Raw genomic sequence first — 16,043 nt, 5'->3', positions numbered from 1 at the left:
ATCTGAGGCTTGGGGTCCTTCGAGGTTTATTCAGGTTTTTGGCAGAATTGCAGTTGCAGCACTGAGGCCCCGATTTTCTTGCTAGTTATTGACTGGGCCACTCTCAGCTCCTAGATGCCACTGGAATTTCCTTGCCATGTGGCCTTCATAGGCAGCTCCTGCATGGATATTTGCTCCTTCCAGGCCAGCAGGAGCATGTGTCTTTGACTTCATGAAGGGTGAAATCCTTTTACCTTTAATAACTCACCTGATTAGGCCAGGTGCAGTGGCTCACGCCTGTAATCCCAGTACTTTGGGACGCCAAGGCAGGAGGCTCCCCTGAGATCAGGAGTTCAAGACCAGCCTGGCCAACATGGTGAAACCCCATCTTTACCAAAAAATAAAAAAATTAGCCGGGCATGGTAGTATGGTAGTATGCTCCTGCAGTTTCAGCTGAGGTGGGAGAATCGCTTGAACCCAGGAGGTGGCAGTTGCAGTGAACAGAAATCGCACCACTGCACTCCAGCCTGGACGACAGAATGAGACCCTGTCTCAAAAAAAGAAAACAAAAACAAAAACAAAAACTCACCTGATTAGGCCCAGCCCAGCTGGATCATCTCCTATTTTGTTAACTCATAGAAAGATAACTGATTATAAACCTAATCATGATAGTGATATTACAACATATTTATAGGTTCTGCCCCTTTTCAAGAGGAGATTATACAGACTGTGCATACTAGGGGGTGAAGACCTAGGGAGCCATTTTAGAATTCTGCCTCCCACAGCACCTTTCCCACAACTGCCTCCAGGGTGGGACAGAAATGATGGCCCAAACAGGCTGACTCATTCCTCTCCCTGCACCCTTGAGGGGCCTTGTCTTTAGGGGATCCACTTTTCTCCTCACCATCTGACTGTTTTCTTGAGAGCCTGAATTCGTTGTAAACCTCCATCATATGAAAAATATTGAGGCTTTAAAGCATTGAGACCTGTCTCTTGGGGGATTTCTCTTACTTGACTCTTCTTTAAAAAGCTGTATGTGTGTGTAACTGTAACACATGAAGATAATCACAAAAAGCCAAACTATTGGAAAAAGGACACAATGAGAACTCTCTGCCTGACTCCAGCCTTCTGTCCTCTGTCAGCCATGTTCTCCTCAGAATTAACCAACATTATCCATTGTATCTCCTTGGATAGTTCACATATTTATGTTTTTCCACAAATACTAGCATTTTTGTTCTGCGCTCTGTGTTTTCTTTAGTAGTGCATCCTTCACACATAGATTTAAATTGCTCATTTTATTTATTCTATTTTCGTTTTTTTTTTTGAGACAGAGTCTTGTTCTGTTGCCCAGGCTGGAGTGCAGTGGCATGATCTCTGCTCACTGCAACCTCCACCTCCCATGTTCAAGCGATTCTCATGTCTCAGCTTTCTGAGTAGCTGGGATTATAGGGGCATGCCACCACTTATGGCTAATTTTTGCATTTTTAGTAGAGACAGAGTTTCACCAGTTTGGCCAGGCTGGTCTCAAACTCCTGGCCTCAAGTGATCTGCCTGCCTTGGCCTCCCAAAATGCTGGGATTACAGGCGTGAGCCACTGGGCTCAGCTTTAAGTTGTTAATTTTAATTGTGGTCACTTGACTTCAAGAACAGGGAAGAGGAAGAGATTTGGGCTGCCGCCTGTCCCTCATTTAGGAACTAGTGGAAAACGATTTAGGTCAGCTATCTCAGGTGATTCTAAATGTTTTCACATGTTAGCAGAGAGCATCCACCATGAGGCGGTGAGACACACTTGGGCTGAGCTGCACGTAATGTAAACGTCAGGGCTGGACAGGGGAGAGTTAGACAAGTGTGGGTCTCAGGTGCTTAGAATGCCTTGGACAGAAAGCAAGGTCATATAATTCATTTATCAGCAAGTAATACAAACATGCACCTTTTTTTTTTACATGGTGTGATTGTATTACCACAAATTAGCTGCTTTTATTTTTTATGTTAAATAACATACAGTAGGCATTTATGTACATCATCTTAATTATGGGCTAGCAAAAATATCTAAAACTCCTAAGATTCTTGCCACGGAAAAACTTTGTATTTCCAAACAACCAAGTAACTTAATTAGAAATTATGTTGACCCATGTCATGGGGATGGGGGATGATGATAAGAGGAAGTGATGGCATGCCATCAATTGAATAGGAGAGCCAAGATAAATTTTTAATTTTTTTAAACATTAATATAATTTAGAAATTTCAAATTGTTCAAAGCTGGATAGAAATATAACGGATTATGGGCATTTTATGTTATTTTCAAATTAAATGATGAGTCATGGGTAATTAAAACAGTAAATCCCTCCTTTCTGTATCAATAACACGTGCCTACTGTTTTCGTCTACTTTGAATACAATCCTAGCCCAACTTTTAGGATAGTCATTTCCCTGAAGGGTTTCTTGTAATTTTTTCCTGAAAGCATTTATGTTACTTCCTATAACCCTAACACCACTCAGGGCACTTGGTTGTAGCAAGTGAGGTTAACCAAGTTTAAAATCCTGTTGAATTCACAGGAGAGTTTAACTGCATCTGTCTAATTTAAAAGATGTTGGCAGCCCATGAGCAGTTCTATGTGCAAGAGAAAGTTTCACACTTTAAGGCTATGTCAGGATCAGACAATGAATTTATCAAAATGACACATCACATTGAAACAAAAATATTTTTGTTTTTTGGTTTTTCTTTTCAAAAAGAAAAACCGCAATAAGAGGGCCTCAAAGGTGATTTCCAGCTGCTGTGTTCTCATTAGCATATTTGTAACAGTGGCACACACTGGAAGGCACACACTTACATTTCCTCAGTCTGATGTAACTTTGGACGAAGTACTTTCAGACTTTAGTAATTTGCTTGTTTTAAGAGAAATAATAGCCTGAGATGTGGATATTTGTATAAACCCCTTCCTGAAACGTCTAGTACCTTTCATTGCCTAATTAAAATTCCTACTGTGTTTCTTTAACAGTAAATACATTTTCATTATCAAAGAATGATGTTCATGTTTTTCTAGAAAAGCTATCATTACTCTATTTGTTTAAACTTCGATCTTGAATAAAAATAAAACAAGTAAAATCTGTAGTAAAACTGTAAAATAATCTCTTCATTAAAAATAATCATTTTTAATGGTTTTATGCAAACAGAAACAATAATAAAGCCCACATTACAAATTACTTTGCCTAATTTAGATATGAGTGACTTAAAATTGCTTCTTTTGCAAATGTCCCCTGGTGATTTTCAGAAAACTTAATAAATTGAAAGTACAGAAATAGTCACTTTTTTTTTGTGCTCTGGCCTTATTCAAGCTTTTAGAAATTTTCTGGGCCTTTTGTCAGTTTTCAAATTAGGGATTGGAAACTCCAATTCTGATAATACTGTTCTATAGTATGAGTTCACTGACATAATCAGATAGCATGTCTTATCTTCCACCTGCTGTCATGTTCATCAGCTGAGAGAAGGTACCCTGACTGTCACTTCTAGAGAAGAAATAATAAATGTTGATGATTAACAAAATTGCAGCCCTTACGGGAATCTGCCTCACATGTAAATGTACCCTTCTTTCCCCACAGTCACTGTACTTCATTATACCTAGCTCTGACACAGTTCAAAACTTAACTGCACCCATAGAACCTCTTTATCAGGTGGACATCAATGTCATTTTATTGCCAGTGAAACTGATCCACAAACAAGCAACTCTCCTGAACTCAAGGACAGAACACAGACAAGGGGCTTCCACTCATTTCCATCATCAGAATTTGGTTTCCCATGCGAAGAAGTAGGCCACTATGATCTCAGCCAAGCCAAGTCTTGTCCTCCTTCCTCTATCTATCCTCAGTCTTCTTTCTATTTCTATGGCAAGGGTCCCCAACCTCTGGGCCATGGACTCGCAGTGGTCCATGGACTGTTAGGAACCCAGCGGCAAAGCAGGAGGTGAGTTCAGGGCCAGCAAGCGAAGCTTCATCTGTATTTACAGCTGCTAACCATCACCTGTGTTACTGCCTGAGCTCTGTTTCCTGCCAGATCACTGGGGCATTAGATTCTTATAGGAGCAGGAACCCTGCTCATGGGAGGGACCTAGGCTGCTGGCTTCTTATGAGAATCTAATGCCTGATGATCTGTCACTGTCTCCCATCACCCCCAAATGTGTCCATCTAGTTGCATGAAAACAAGCTCAGGACTTCCACTGATTCGACATTATGGTGAGTTGTATAACTATCTCATTATATATTACAATGCAATAATAATAGAAATAAAGTGCACAATAAATGAAATGGGCTTGAATCATCCTGAAACGATCTTCCGTGGCCCCCACCCCAGTCTGTGGAAAAAGTCTTCCATGACACCAGTTCCCAACAGGGATCGCTGGTCTCTACAGTGTCTATCCTCTCTCTCTCTCTCTCTTTTTTTTTTTAAACAGAGTCTCACTCTGTTGCCCAGACTGGAGTGCAATGGCACCATCCTGGGCTCACTGCAACCTCCGCCTCCCTGATTCAAGTGATTCTCCTGCCTCAGCCTCCCGAGTAGTTGGGATTACAGGCACCCACCACCAAGCCCAGCTAATTTTTGCATTTTTAGTAGAGATAGAGTTTCGTCATGTTGGCCAGGCTGGTCTCGAACTCCTGACCTTGTGATCCGCCCACCTCAGCCTCCCAAAGTGCTGGGATTACAGGTGTGAGACACAGCGCCCAGGTCTATCCTCTCTTGACACCTACTCTTCTTAGGTTCTTCACACTTAGGTCATTCCAAACCTTTTCACTGAGACAGAAAAGTAGTATTACCTTATTCTAAGCTATGAAGGACTCCTGAGAGGTGTTTCCCATTTCATCATGTACCAGCTTTTACTTGTGGACTCTGGATGTCCATTCCGATGGAAGCGGCAGGAGAGAAAGCGACTGGACTGCTCTGCTGGGTGTAAGGTGAGGGCAACCTGGAGCAAGTTCAAATCCCGCCTCTGCGGGAGGCAGAGGTTGCAGTGAGCCGAGATCGCACCACTGCACTCCAGCATGGGCGACACGGTGAGACTCGTCTCAAAAAAAAAAGAAAAAAAGAAAAAAAAAATTCCACTTCTGCTCGCCACACTCCACCATTCTCTGAGCCTCAGTTTACTCATGTGTAAGGGGGACTGCGATGATTAGAAGGAGCTCGTGCATGCCACGCACTGGCTTGCTTGTATCCTTGGAGTCACCGAAAGATTAGTTCAACTCCCCGCCTTGCCTTGGGGCAACACTCATTTTGGGGAAAAGTCCCCCTTAATGCTGAAGTGATCCAGTTCCCTTCTTTTCTCTAGCCCGCCAATCGGGCTCTCCGGAGAGGCCACTCGTTTGGGAAGGCGCGGTCCGGGTCGGTGAACCGCGCACCAAACCCTGCCAGAGAACTGAGAGAGGCGGCGACGGGGCTGGGTGCCTCGTGAGAAAGGCGCCAGCTGTCGGGTCACCTCGTGAGGAAGGAAGGGGCGGGAGCGCGAGTGGGGCGGGCGGGGCCTGAAAACCTCCGCGCCTCAGCTGCGCGCTTTACAAAGTCCCCGGGCGCGAGAGGAAGTGCTCTGCCAGCCAGTGGGAAGTGAGGCCGCGCGCGCGGGAGCGCGGGAGGATCGGCGGCTCGCAGTCCCTGGTCCCTGGCTCGGCTCCCCGGTCCCTGGCTCGGTTCCCCGCACCCCAGGGCTCACACCTGCCCGCGCGGAGGAGCAGCGGCCGGGCGCCCACCGCCAGCCTGTGCCCAGTCTCCTCGATTCCCCTCGCTCTGAGCCGGGAGAGCCGAACAGCTCAGGAGAGTTCACGGACTCCCCAGCCCCAGGTACTTGCGGGGCGGCGGGCTGGGGGTGAGGTGGGGACTGGCCCTTTTCTGTTTATCCCGCAAACACAGAAGCTTTGTCCAGGAGATTTTGGGGTTGTCGGATCGGAAGTCATCCCCCGCCGCTCCTGCTCACCTGGCACACGCTCACCATATGCTAAGGAAAGCCTGCAAAAATTATAGACAGCACCTCCCTGTTTTATAAAATATGAGAATATTTACATAAACGAGGAAACATTGGAGATAGGGGTGTGTTTTCTCTGTACTTTGGTATTCTTTGTAACGTTTTTCTAATCAGAAAACAAAAACGAATGCCATTTATGCATTGTGGCTCCAGAGCAGTTGTGCGTGACCCCACCCTTGCCAACTGCCACGGCCCCACGCTCTCGGTGGCCAAGCTTGACCTTTCTGAGGGGCCCTGGGCTCTCTGGAGTGCCGAGGTCCTTGGTCCTAGACCTGACTCCTTGCTTCAGTCTGGTTCGTGAGAGAAATATAGTAATCCGTTGTTTTCTGGGACTTTCCCCAGATTTCAGATTGAAAGGTGGAATTTCCCAAATCCTCTGAAGCCAAAATCCACACTAAGCCTCACTGCGGATGTCCGCAGCCACCGGGAAGTGGGACTGTATCCCGGGTCAGGCCAGTCAAGTAGAGTGGGAGAACGAAAATTTCATGTCTGAAAGACACCGAGCTTTCCTAAGGGTTTCCTCCTGCTGTTTGGTTTTCACTTTTTTTTTTTTTTGATTCTTTGTGTTTGCAAGACCTGTGGCTTTAGTGTTAATTCTGCCAAACAGCTGTGCCAGAGTTCACAAATGTCTTCAGAGCCACACTTCAGGGTGATCCTGCTGAGCAGGGTTAGGCAGGAGGATAACTTGGTCCTTTGCTCTGCTTCCAAGTTTCTGTTCCCCTCCTGTGTGCTCAGTGTTCGGTATTCATTAGGGAGAAAAGCCTTGAAACTTCCTACTTGCAACCACCCAAAGACATGCTCTTTCTTGAGAATATATTCAGGGAGAACTGGGGAGGTGAGGGGGTTGGGGGGAAATGAAAGTAAACATTTTCACCATCCAGAGCAGACCCCATTAGTATAGTCAATCCTGTTTTAAAAAATAGACTTCTGAAAGCATGAGAAATCTTGTTGGCATGCATGACCACCCAGGGGTGCCAAGCTTTCTGTTAAACTGCTTAGACACCTGGGTCCTTTTAGCGAAAATATTTCTGTATATCTTTTTGTTTATGACATTTTAAGGCCGAACACCCTTTGGCAAGGAGAGGTAGTACTTCTCTTCACGGGCTTTGCAGGACCTTAGTGAGTGTGTGTGTACGTGTGTGTGTGTGTGTGTGTTGTGTTGCAGGGACGGTAGCAGAGGTGGAGGTGCTGTTTTTGCACATAACACCTCTACACGTATCCATTCTTCTTTCCCCAGAGAGGAGTCAGAAGCCTTGCCCTGGATCTAACTCTTCTCTTCCCAGCTCTAAGCCTCCCAGGTAAGTGTATACATCCTGATGTCCAGCACAGAAGAGCTGGACACTCAAGAATGCAGCATCTATGCCTTCTGTATTCAGCTTTCAGAGACAGAGTTCCCAACTGCAGTGCTTATTTTTATTTCTATATTTATCGTATTTCCTTTGTTAACACAGATATTACTGTTTGTCAGATATTAATCAGCGTTTTACAACTTTTCCATGTCAGATATCACAGTCTACCCCTTTAATAATACTTTGCTAATCTCCAACCACTGTCAATTCCATAAAAATCAGAGCGTTGGTGATTTTGTAAAGAAAATATTTGTTAAGTGTTTGAATACATATTGAAGTGCATGTGGTATAAAATTCCAAAGGTATAGAGTGTGTGTGCAGTGGAGAGCAAGTCTCCTTCCTATCCCGGGCCCCCAGTTTCTGTCTCCAGAGGTAACCATTGTTATCACTATATAAAATCATTGTTGCCCTGTTTCTTTGATAACATGGCTAACAGATTTCAAAATGCTGTTTTGAGCAAATGTGCACCAGTGATTTTTTAAAATCTAACAATTTTAAGTATATTATTTTAATTGTCAGCTTCTGTCTTTCCTGTTTCTCTGCTGACCACTCTGAAATGTAACAATGTTCAGGCCACTTTGTAGAGGGACCTTGTGGCTTTGAGGATAAACAAATGGATTCGTTTCTAAGTTCCTTGAGGTCAGAGATCAACATGGTCTCCAAACAACCTGCCACAATTACCGATGACTACTAGGTCCATGCTAACATTTATATACCCAGGCTTATGGATAACTGATATTCACAGTAACCTGGTGCCTCAGAGCCTGTTCCTCCTATGAGGTAGCACTAATGGCATATTTCCTTCCCCAGTATTAGATTCTTATTTGGTGCCTTGCTGGTTGTAGCCCACACACCTTTATGTCCCCCTTCTCTGCAGGTTAACTGCTAAAGTTTGTGAAGTAACTGGTAACCAGGGAGACAGTGTTTGTAGTGGTTAAGAGAGGATGCATTAGAGTTTGAGTCCTGTCTTTGACATTGGATTTATGATCTGGGCTGGTTTTTAAACCCTCTGAGATTTAGCTCCCTCATCAGTGAAGCAGTGATTCACAGGGTTATTTTGAAAATTAGATGACCTGTTGTCACCAAAAAGCATGTTAGTTGCCTGCTGCATGCAGAGTCCAATGAACAAGAGTGAGGTCTGGTACAAAAAAAAAGTGAATTCCTAAGCTAGCTTGGAGAAAGGGGCACAAAACGTCCTGCCTTTATCCACACCCAGAATGTGCTGCTTCACTTTTGGAGCAGAAAGTGGGCCTCTTTTATAAAGTAGAGTGGAAAGTGAGCCAGAGCAGGGGGTCCCCCGGTTCCCTGGTGCTTCATCTACCAGACAGTTGAGTTGGCACCTTTCTGGGCAGAAATATAAGTTATATAAGTGGCCAAGTGGGCATACTCTCACCTTGCCCTCGTAGTAGGTGTGAGTTCAGAGGCCACATCCTGGAGGTGAGAGTTCTGTGGGGACATGCTTTGGTCTGCAAATCGACTGTCAACTCTCCAAGGGAGATCAAAGTTAAGGTTGTCTTGGAGCACGTAGTTAGATATACCTGCCCTGTAGGGAATTTCTGGTCAGGAGAGGTGAAAGGTTACATTTGCATTTCTGAAGGTCTAAGTAGGAAGCGGGGCATAGGGGGAAGGGGAAAAGAGAAAATAAAAAATTAAACTATGACTTAGAAAAATGGAGGTACTTGGTTACAGTGTGTCAGGGATTTAGCAGTCTGCCTGGCACATGAAAGGCATGAAATAAGTAATAACCCTTATTCCTGTCTGTATTAGTTTGTTCTCACACTGCTAATAAAGACATACCTGAGACTGGGTAATTTATACAGGAAAGAGATTTAATGGACTCACAGTTCCACATGGCTGGGGAAGCCTCACAATCGTGGCAGAAGGCAAGGAGGAGCAAGTCACATCTTACATGGATGGCAGCAGGCAAAGAGAGAGCTTGTGCAGGGAAACTCCCCCTTATAAAACCATCAGATCTCATGAGACTTATTCACTATCACAAGAACAGCATGGGAAAGACCTATCCCCATGATTCAATTACCTCCCATCAGGTCCCTTCCACATGTGGGAATCGTGGGAGCTATAATTCAAGATGAGACTGGGGTGGGGACACAGCCAAACCATATCACTGTCAGAGTTTGCTGTGGCTTTATACCTTCATAAGATAGGTGAATGCATCCATCAGCTGAGGCTCTGATACAGTGCAGTAACAAATGACCTCAAAAACTTAGTGGCTTATTGGAAGAAGGGTTGATTTTTTTGCTAATATTACCTGTCCTTTATGTATCTGTCTTCGGCTCTTCCCTCTGGGACCCAGACTGAGCTGCTCCTTGTGGGAACTGCTGATGTTTTGACAAAAGAAAGAGGGAAGGTGGAACTACACAGCAGCTTTTAAGTTTCTGCTTGGAAGTAAGTTTCTGCATCACTGCCATTCATGTTTCATTGATGTGGTTGTTAATGAAGTGGATCATCATTTTAAAGGGGCAGAACTGGTAGGGACAGGCCTGCAAGGATGGGGTAGAAAATATTTGACACTAATGCAGTCTACCTCAGTGTTTGTTGGATGGAGTTCACAATTGTGAACCCAGAGATTCATCAAACCCAGATAATTGATCTACACCAAGACACTCATAGCCACTGAGGTATAAACCAGAATGCCATTTTTTCTCTCTAACAGTGGATAATATATCTGTCCTAGGGACTGAGTATAAGAACCTATATGGGGTAAGCTTTTCTTGTGGTTGATTTTCTCAGAAGACTGAATTATAAAGTAATAGCTTATATAAAGCATACAAAAACAAAATTTGGATGTTACCAAAAGACTATTTATATCCAAAATACACCATGGTTTTTAATCCAGTTCTCCTTTTGGAATTCTTATTGCCTGAAGTCCAAGAATGAACTAGATTGATGGCAGCATATAGTAAATAAAGCTGGAGATCACTTACAGATTTCTGACGCTTCTTTTCAGGCTCTTGTTAATAGCAAATGCTTTTCTTGTCGACTGCTAATGCATCATCCCATGACTTATAATTATTCTTTGATGCTGTCTGCTTCCTGAATAATGAGACTTTATTATCACAATTACAGTGTCTTCAAATCACAGTGTAAGATGGATTAACCAGTTCTACCCATTGTGTGTTAATTCTTGCTGACTTTGGTTTCATAGTAAGTTTTACCACCCCTGGCACAGGATTTTGAGGATTTTTCTCAATTTTTCTGCTTATAGCTGGGCATCTGTGGCCTGCTTGGGTAGAGCAATATGATGCAATAATGTTCAAAAATATATTATGAAAATAAAACTGAAGATGTGTTTTCAAATCAATAGAAAAGAAGTATTGCTTAGCTATGTCATTTGTTGGATAATTGAATAAATTGAGAGTTTGATTCCCAGCAGCAAAACTTTGTAAAACAGAAGGAAAGATTATATTTTAAAAGTAAATAGCAGGGCTGGGAACAGTGGTTCATGCCTGTAATCCTAGCACTTTGAGAGACCGAGGTGGGTGGATTGCCTAAGTTCAGGAGTTCGAGAGCAGCCGGGGCATCATGGTGAAACCCCATCTCTACTAAAACATGAAAAATTAGCTGGAAGTGGTGGCGCACACTTGTAATCCCACCTACTCGGGAGGCCGAGGCAGGAGAATTGCTTGAACCTGGGAGGCAGAAGTTGCAGTGAGCCAAGATCACGCCATTGCACACTGCACTCCAGTGACAGCAAGACGCTGTCTCCAAAAAAAAAAAAAAAAAAGGAAATGCCAGCAAGATAGAAAGAGAAGGAAAATATTCTGGTTTTTGTTTTTTATATTTCAAACCAGCATAATTTTGATGCCAACATCTAATATAAAGGGCAAACAAAAAACAATAAAACTACAAATCAATCTCACTTAAGACTGATTATCTCCAAACCCCAAATCAGTATAAGCGGACAGTGTCCGGTAGCCGCAGCAAGGGAGAGTCATCTAAGGAATGCAGGCGGCACTCAGCATCTCTCTGGGTACTGGTGTAACTTCTCGCCGTGCTACAGTTACAGAATTCTGTGCAGCTGTTAAAGAATGAGGTATATTTGTAAGTGTAGATATGGGAAAATCATCACCCATATGTATTATTAATTGAAAAATTGGTCAGGCATAGTGGCTCACGCCTGTAATCTCAGCATTTTTTGGAGGGCGAGGCAGGTGAATCACCTGAGCTCAGGAGTTTTGAGAGCAGCTTGGCTAACATGGCGAAACTCTGTCTCTACTAAAAATACAAAAATTAGCCGCGTGTGGTGGTGCGTTTCTGTAATCCCAGCTACTCAGGGAGGTTGAGGCAGGAGAACTGCTTGAACCTGGGAGGTGGAGTTTGCAATGAGCTGAGATTGCGCCATTGCGCTCCAGCCTAGGCGACAGAGACCTGTCTCAAAAAAAAAAAAAAAAAAAAAAAGAAGAAGAAGAACAAAGAAAGGTTCAGAACTAAATATAGCATGTTTCTATTTGTGTAGGAATTTTTTTTTCTCTGTGGAGAAATGTGCTTGTATGTGTGTTTCTGTGTGTGAGAGTGTACACACATAGTTATGCTGGTTATGTAAAGAAAACTTCTGTAAGGATAAAAGTAGCTTTTACAGTGGTTGTACTCTAGGAGAGAAAGACAAAGAGTTCAGGTGGGGGAGAAATACTTGTTTTTTAAATCCTTTGTTAGTGTTTGAATTTTAAAATCATGTACATGCACTTTTAAAAAATTAAATTAGTTTTAAAATGGCAATTCTCTGTTGAAGTAACTTCACAAAAATTTTAGTAGCTATTTCTCCTGTCCTGTTATACTGCTTTTAAGTACTGTACTAATTACCAAAGATATATGAAGTGAAGTGTAGGTGGAGGGTACCTCAGGCCACTGGCTCTCAAGGGATGTGGTTAACAACAGTTAGACTGTGCTATTTGTAGTTAATGACAGTTTGTCCATGCAGTCATTGGGTACCACTGACAAAAATAAACAATTCTGATACCAGTGCAGGCTGTGATAATTAGAACCAACTCATGGAGACTTATATTCTTAAAAGTAATGTCTAAAATTTGAAATTATAGAATAAAATAACCATTTAAAGCATTTACTATTTTTAATCATTTACCTGTTAGAAATCAAAGTGTGGATATAAAGGATAAATGTTGCAATTGTTTGTTTGTAACTATTAAATTTCTTTCTTAGCCAGGTTTCACAATTCATAATATAATTATAATCCAGTTAATAAACTGTATGTTTTCTTTATGTATATATCCTCTGAAGGTGTTCAAACCAAAGAGATTTTTTATTTCCTAATTTTCTTTTTAAAGTACACCTGTCATATTTTCTCTGGACTCGAGTCACTCTATTTAGGTGAAAGAGGAACTGAGGTTTCTTTATGCTTCCCTCAAATCATTTTATTATCAAAAATCATTCTTTGTTATTGTCTGCATTTTATGTATGGTGTTATAGTCAAACTAGAAATGAAAAAGATAGGAGAAGCTAGTGTAGCAATTTTATAGGGCTTGGTATAAGATTTCACATATCTACTAGTTCACTGAAAGTATTATCTATGTATTGTTTTCTTAAAGTCCAAATAAATTGCCTATCAGGTGATGTTCCTCAAAACGTTAGAATCAAAGTTCTCAATGCCTCAAGCATAAGCAGAAACTAACATGGTAATTTAATTATTGCAGGTGGGCCCTGTGCACATCATGAACAGTTTTGAAGATGCTGACACAGAAGAGACAGTAACTTGTCTCCAGATGACGGTTTACCACCCTGGCCAGTTGCAGTGTGGAATATTTCAGTCAATAAGGTTTTTTAACAGAGAGAAACTCCCTTCCAGTGAAGTGGTGAAATTTGGTCGAAATTCCAGCATCTGTCATTATACTTTTCAGGACAAACAGGTTTCCCGAGTTCAGTTTTCTCTGCAGCTGTTTAAAAAATTCAACAGCTCAGTTCTCTCCTTTGAAATAAAAAATATGAGTAAAAAGACCAATCTGATCGTGGACAGCAGAGAGCTGGGCTACCTAAATAAAATGGACCTGCCATACAGGTGCATGGTCAGATTCGGAGAGTATCAGTTTCTGATGGAGAAGGAAGATGGCGAGTCATTGGAATTTTTTGAGACTCAATTTATTTTATCTCCAAGATCACTCTTGCAAGAAAACGACTGGCCACCACACAGGCCCATACCCGAGTATGGCACTTATTCGCTCTGCTCCTCCCAAAGCAGTTCTCCGACAGAAATGGATGAAAATGAGTCATGAACACAGAAAGTCTAAGAAGAGAAACATGAAGAATGAAGAGCTCTGTAGATGCTGTATAGACACTAAATAAGAGTTGATTGGGGTAGTATATTATAGTCATCTGTTATGCTGTGAAATTTGGAATTCAGTATTATCATTTTGAAGTCTGTAAATTGTGTTAGTCGTTAACTTAGTCACCTGTTGTATTCCTGGATCTACACAAAATTATTTTAAGTGCTCATCTGTGAGGATTAATATGCAAAAAGTATCCTTTGAGATGAAGTCGTGTTCTCAAAATAAGATTATATTATTTTCTTTTTCTGCTTGATTTTCATCTTGCGTTTTGCTTTGTTTTTGTAAGGAACCATTTCTTGGTTTGGTCACGTCATTTCACAACAGCCATTTGTTTTCAAGGTCAAGGCTCCAGGCAGGTTGTTACTGGTGTTTGCAGCCTGTCAGTACTTGCAGCACTGGAATAGGTTCTAGGCTAGTGTCTGTGCATCACTGTGGTTTTAGTTTGGGAGCACTTATTTGAGAAATACTATCTTACTTTTCTATGATTTCTTTTTACAGAATTATAGTATGTTTACTCCTAAGATGACAGTTCTCTTTGTCTATATTCAGCATCTAAGACAAATATTTAAACATTTTAAAGAACCACTGTGTTAAGTTTAGGTTTATTTACTTACCAAATTAGAAGTTTGACTTTTATGTGTTATACACAATTTTAAAATTTCACGAATTCACCTTTTTAATAGTATCCATATACCTAATAAAATCAAAGTTTAATTAGCCATTTTCTTTGAATTTTTTTCTAAATAAGGGAAAGAACTGTTCTTGGGCCACTTTACATAGATAAATGTATGTGAATGTTTATAATAAACGCTTAAATATTTCTAAAATGTTAACTTCAAAAAAGTCTTTTTCAGTTCTTAAATAAAAATTTTTTTATTCAAGATACTTATTCAACTTATCTTAACTAAGGTAGCTAGTGATGTTAAGTAGATGAAGTAACCATTCAGTTAAGTTAAATTGTAGCATTGCCAGGTAGTGAGGCTTGCTGTACAATTTTCCAGGTAAATGAAATTTCCTGTAGTAAGAGGTCCATATTTTTGTAACAGCCTTTTAAAAATGCTTTTGTGAACCCTCCAGCCTCTTACCAAAAGAGGCTTTAAATCTCATCTTGATTCATACCATCAGTCTATTCCCGGGCAGTAGTATGTGATGTCCAGCACCCTAATCCCGACTCCCCAGCCCTGGGACTATTCCAGTAGAGTGAAATATTTGTCCCTGTACAAAGTGGCCTGAATGACTGAGTTCTTGTGTCTGGTTTTCCTGTTTATTCCCTGTGATGCTCAGAGTAATGGCCCATCCAAAGATGTCTAGATGTCCATATGCTAGTCTCCAGAACTTGTAACTGTGTTGTCACATGGCAAAGGGGAATGAAGGCTGCAGATGGAAGTAAAATAGATTATGCTGGATTATCTGGGTGTGCCCAATTGATCACCAGATCCTTAAAAGTGGAAGAGAGGCAGATCAGGATGTCAGCGTGATGAGGTGTGAGACAGACTTGACTTGCTGTTGCTGTGAGGAAGGAGGTCATGAGCCAAGGAATGTGGACAGTCTCTTGAAGCTGGAAAGTGTGTATTGGACATCTGGAAGCCAGAAAAGACAAAGAAATATCCAGAAAGGAACAAAGTCTTGTGGACACCTTGATTTTGGTCTAGTGAGAATATGTTTGACTTGTTAACTTACAAAACTTTATGATGATAAATTTGTGTTGGTCGTAAGCCACTAAATCGCAGTAATTTGTTATAGCAGCAGAAAGAAAACTAATGTACCCCCTTTAATATAAGGTTATTTACTATTGATTCTTTCTAGGATTTTAGCTTCTGGTCTGATGTGGATTTACAGCCAGATCACCCAGCTTGAATTGCTTACAGTGTGTCGTCTCATGGTAAAGGCATTCTATGAGTGAAGTGTATATACTTTAATGTGTGTATACTGTCACATTTTGACTATTTTGGAAGACTTTCACCTCTGTTTCTTGTCTTTGAGGCTGATGAATGTGTTTCTAAGTTATAAATTTAATATTAAGGGATTCGTGTATTATTGTTATTGAATCCAAACAATGTGTTAAGTAATATTTAGGGCCAGAAAAATCTCGTACAGAATAATGATTTCTCCTAATGTAAATCTTGGAAGGGGTTTTGTTCAACTTGAGAAATATTAAATTTTTTTTCTATTTTTTTTCTTAAAAGATTGGCAAAGGAGAGAGTGGGTTGGTAAAAGTTTATATTGTTCTCCGAAGAATAGAAACACTTTCCATAGCCCAACTCCAGTAGTAAATAATAATGAACGCTTTAATAATGAAAGAGCAATTGGTTAGTATTAAGAATTGTTTTGATTACAAAGTTAGCATCTCTGCCTGAGCTACCCAACCCCAAAGCGGGGTTGTTAGAGGAAAGCTGCCATATTTCATAGAAC

At 41.4% G+C, this 16,043-nt stretch overlaps 1 protein-coding gene across 2 annotated transcripts; it reads left to right on the top strand.

The window, feature by feature from the left end:
• Window positions 1-5,523: 5,523 nt before the first annotated feature.
• TIFA (TRAF interacting protein with forkhead associated domain) lies at window positions 5,524-14,516 on the top strand. 2 transcript variants are annotated; one of them, XM_030798099.1, is made up of 3 exons: window positions 5,732-5,802; window positions 7,221-7,281; window positions 13,002-14,509. In XM_030798099.1, exon 3 carries the CDS (start codon window positions 13,020-13,022, stop codon window positions 13,575-13,577), a length of 558 nt encoding a protein of 185 aa, XP_030653959.1. In that variant the 5' UTR covers window positions 5,732-5,802; window positions 7,221-7,281; window positions 13,002-13,019; the 3' UTR covers window positions 13,578-14,509. The 2 variants fall into 2 exon arrangements, with proteins under 2 accessions (XP_003269390.1, XP_030653959.1); XM_003269342.4 differs by lacking the exon at window positions 7,221-7,281 and having other exon boundaries at window positions 5,524-5,802; window positions 13,002-14,516.
• Window positions 14,517-16,043: the final 1,527 nt, after the last annotated feature.

Source organism: Nomascus leucogenys, chromosome 18, assembly GCF_006542625.1.
Source record: "Nomascus leucogenys isolate Asia chromosome 18, Asia_NLE_v1, whole genome shotgun sequence".
NCBI classification, from domain to species: domain Eukaryota; kingdom Metazoa; phylum Chordata; class Mammalia; order Primates; family Hylobatidae; genus Nomascus; species Nomascus leucogenys.
Note: the sequence above shows the minus strand (reverse complement) of the source record. Positions and strands in the feature narration are given on the sequence as shown.